Below are 4,176 nucleotides of genomic sequence, written 5' to 3' on the forward strand. Positions count from 1 at the left end.
TAGTGAGGTATTTGGAATCACGACATCAGAAGAACATAGGCCCTCCTTTAAAAAGACTGCTGATGTTCGAAAGAAGAGTGTCCGCCATAAGAATACGCATAGAAAAGCTGTATTATTCAGCAAAGTATGCCCCAATTTGCGTATATTGTGGCAAACATCAACCTTTTACTTCTGAAAACTTGTATCCTCAATGTAGTGATTGCAGCAGTAAACCTCCAGTACCTAAATGATTATTTCCCAGCCTCTTTCACCAAGAGTCGTGCTTTTTCTCTCCTAATTTTCAAGTGTTTAGCCTTGTTTTTCTTTTTTGTAATTATTAGCACCTTTCTTTTACTATTTTGTAATTTTAGTCTCAATAAGTTGAGACTGGCAGACTGCAAGTGTTTAAATATTCATTAAAAATGAATAATAAAAAATTATTGATTTAAAAATTATTAATTATTATTATTAATAATGAATAATAATAATGAACCCGCCCGCCCGCCCGCATCACCCCCGCCTCTGTAATGGGAAACAAGGAATCTTATTGGAGTGGCCTAAGTGACAACTTCGAATCGAGTTACTCGAGCCATTTTACTTGACCAGTTAGCAGCAGATTTGGATGCAGTTTCAAAGGGAAAGAAAACAAAAGAGCCTCCCCTGCCTGTAGTCTTCTCATTGCCAAATATTACTCAACCAGCAACAGAAATACATCTGTACACCGTGCCAGATCCATCTCCCACTCCACAGAAGAAGCCTGATCAAGCAGTTTCATCAGAGACGAAAGTTATCAAAGAAGACAAAGAGTATCATACCGAAGCAGTCGTTCAGGAAATTTTAGCCACTCAACCAAAAGAGATTCATAAAAGTGATCATTGGCTGTACATTATTGATTCGGGTGGTCAGCCAGCATACCAGGAGTTACTGCCTTTATTCACTAGAGCAGCTTCTCTCAATATCATAACACTGGATCTTTCTAAGCCATGCAATGAGAGATTTGATCTGATGTACAGGATTGATGGACAATACTTTCCATGCCACTCCAAGTCAACTCAGTTAGCATTCTTCCAGTCTGCAGTTTCGAATGGAGCTAGTTTTAAGCCTCTTGATATTTCCTGCATCTCCAAGAAACCGACGCACTCCATGCATCTTGTATTGGGAACGCATTATGACAAGGTGAGCGATGCTACTCTAAAGGAAAAGGAAGAGATTCTAAAGTCTTCAATGTCTTCGTTGGAATCTTTTACTTGCAAAATTGCATTATTCATCAATCTGATAATGATTCTATCATAATTTCCTGTCAACACGATTGCTGCATCAGAAGAAAGAGCTAAATACAGTGAAGAGATTTGCAAGGCAATATGATTGGATGGTTCTGATGCTTCACTCAAAATGAGGTTACCAATTTGATGGTTTGCATTTGAGCTGTCTTTGCCCGAGCAGAGTATTAATTGTATCAGTTAAGGAAGCTTTATCTATTGGAGAAAGATATCGGATGAATGAGGAAGACACTAAACAAGCTTTGAGATATTTCAATGACGTCAGTCTCATGTTATATTATCCAGATATTACGAATGCTGTATTTATCGATTCTAAGCCAATCCTTGAGATTCTCTCACAATTATTAGCTCTCACATACGCATGGGCGGTTGCAGAAATTTGGTTTGACCTGGGCATCAATAATTAGTGGGTGTGGTTCCATACAATTTTGCAAGGAAAATGGAAAATACTGATCTACAACTTCATTGAGATGGTTTCTTAGCATAAAACGACAAAGAAGCCTGTTGAACTATCACAGTTTATACTGGATGCCCACACCAGAATCATGAATATAATTATTGGTCAAAAAGTCAACCTGGGCATTGCCCCCTAATGCCCAGGCCTGCAACCGCCTATGCACATACGTCACTGATAAAAATACCCGAGCATTAATATTAATCAACCCAGTTTCTCGAACCGTTACTAATAATCTCAAGGAAGGATTTTTCAATGAAGATATTTTAGAGCATTTGAAATCAAGGTCTGTCATATTTTGCTTGCCAGAGTTCCAGTTGTGTGACCTAATCAGACTCTTCCTTCATCTTAACATCATCACCAAACTAGAAGATGAACCAAAGGGACACTACTTCATTCCTTATGCTCTTCCTTCATACAATGAACCAGTTTCAATTAAGGAGACTAATGCTAAGCCACTTCTTATAGTCTGGAGGGAAGAGAAGAGTGAAGAGATCCTGCCATTTCCTACAGGATTGTTCCCTTTAACCATCGTACACCTACTCAACCAGAAAGAATACATTACTAAAATCTCTCCGTTGACGCCAGAGTATTGCAAATTTCGTGATGCCATGTCTCTCAAGATTATGTTCAAAAGGAAGGAGGACACACTTCACCTCATCAACCGTTACACTAATATTGAAGTATACTTTACTGGTCCTACCCAGCACTTTCCATTGGTACGTAAGCTACTCACAAAAGCTACTGATAATAGCAGTGATGCCATGCACCTCAAGATAATTACATCAATGCATTTGCTTGCCCTGCAAAGAGGAATAGCTGCTACTGTATTGTTAGATCCAGTGAAGATGGTAATATTGTCAATTGTACAGTTTGTTCTGTGTCAGCTACTATTATAAATACTGTAATAATTTTTATTTATAATTTATTACTTGTGTATAGGACCTGTTGAGAGTAACAATGGAACACAAATAAAGCAAGTTAATCATCAGTCATCAGATAAAAGTAAGAAAATACTATTTATTAAATCAGTCATTATTATTATTTATTTGTAGACCTTTTGGACAAGGAGCCTAAATTAAAGGACCTCCATAGGCTCTTTGATAGTTCTGCTGCTCATTTTTTAACTATTGGTACTGCACTTGATGTTGAAGTGGACGACTTGTCTCATAGTGAAAAGTCAACCTCTGATAAGCTACGGGCAGTTTTCAAGAGATGGATAGACTCCAATGAAGGAGTGACCTGGAGAAATGCTCTTAAAGTTTGTGAAGATTATCCTGAAAAATTTGGAAAAGTAAAGGCTGGTGTGGACAAATTTCTTGAATCAGATAGAGCTCTTAAAGAATATTTAAAATAAATATTTATGTCCTTTCATCCTTTATAATTGCTGGTTATAATGCATTGCGGTATCTGCCTGTTATTACTATTATTATTATTATTGTCATTTCAATTGCTCAAAAAATGATTTTTGTCTCTTTTTATATTAATACTTAATTAAATACATTTTCACTATAAATCTACAAAATGGAGAGAAGTCTAACTAGCTGCACTATATACTTGTGGCACATCATTTGTGCCATCAATTGGTTGTGTAGTACACAGTGATGTTGGCAAAATTTCATCAAAATTAAAAAATAGATTCTTATGATTCATTATTTTAATAACACATATTCATGATGTTTTCAAAGTCCCTTTAATTATCAAACAATTTTGTTTGTTTTGTATAGGCTGTTATGAGTCTGTTGTCACTTGTCAGTGTCTGTAATTTTACTGCATCTGCAGCATCTCATCTTATAGTTAGTGCATGCATGCCTATTAATAATAATAATTTAATGTAGTTTGAAATTATCACTGCACTGCTGCATCCGGGGAGTGACTACTGCAATACACGCCCAAGAGTTGGAACATGGACCAGTCCTGATACAGGCCTGAATCATTACTGATGATCGAGCCTGGACCGAGGATTTGGGGCAATGTCTTGATCCGATATTGACGAATCAGCCACGATTTATGCTGGTGCCAGACCTGATCCGACAACGATAACGATATTCATTAAGCCTCATTATGACGTACTTCCTGTTATGCTTAATTAATACTTAATTATTATTCATCATTAATTTAAAATGATTTGGAATTATTATTAAAACCAAAAAAAGATTATAATTGTTTTCTTCATCATAGTCTACCAATGTTCCACAAGTAAGACACTTCATGTTTTGTAACTTAAGACACCTAAAGAGCCATAAATTAAGAAGGCACTAAAATAATAAACTTACATTACTGAGAAATTAATTTCCCAAAATCTCCAACATTAATGAACTCTGGGGTTCCATGTAGTGAAGCAGATCTTTCANAGGTATCTTGTAACACATAGTCCTACAAAGCTTAGATCCATAACATAACTATAATGAGGCATAAATTCTACATAAGCAAAGGAACTACATACCTTCCTTAACCAGCATG

General features: G+C 36.3%; 1 protein-coding gene and 1 long non-coding RNA gene across 3 annotated transcripts; one reads left to right on the forward strand and one right to left on the reverse strand.

The window, feature by feature from the left end:
* Nucleotides 1–1,405: 1,405 nt before the first annotated feature.
* On the forward strand, nt 1,406–2,724 carry LOC109586468 (uncharacterized). Of its 2 annotated transcripts, XM_020002660.1 has the most exons (3): nt 1,408–1,614; nt 1,880–2,564; nt 2,656–2,724. In XM_020002660.1, exons 1-3 carry the CDS (start codon nt 1,475–1,477, stop codon nt 2,686–2,688), a joined length of 858 nt encoding a protein of 285 aa, XP_019858219.1. In that variant the 5' UTR covers nt 1,408–1,474; the 3' UTR covers nt 2,689–2,724. The 2 variants fall into 2 exon arrangements, with proteins under 2 accessions (XP_019858218.1, XP_019858219.1); XM_020002659.1 differs by lacking the exon at nt 2,656–2,724 and having other exon boundaries at nt 1,406–1,614; nt 1,880–2,631.
* Nucleotides 2,725–3,825: 1,101 nt separating this feature from the next.
* Nucleotides 3,826–4,176, reverse strand: LOC109586464 (uncharacterized). Its single transcript, XR_002187044.1, has 3 exons — nt 4,160–4,176; nt 3,990–4,115; nt 3,826–3,945 (listed from the first exon to the last, which is right to left on the reverse strand). It is a non-coding gene; the product is annotated as an uncharacterized LOC109586464 (long non-coding RNA).

The sequence above is a fragment of the Amphimedon queenslandica genome, unplaced genomic scaffold, assembly GCF_000090795.2.
Source record: "Amphimedon queenslandica unplaced genomic scaffold, v1.1 AMPQUscaffold_12863, whole genome shotgun sequence".
In the NCBI taxonomy this organism is placed as follows: Eukaryota; Metazoa; Porifera; class Demospongiae; order Haplosclerida; family Niphatidae; genus Amphimedon; species Amphimedon queenslandica.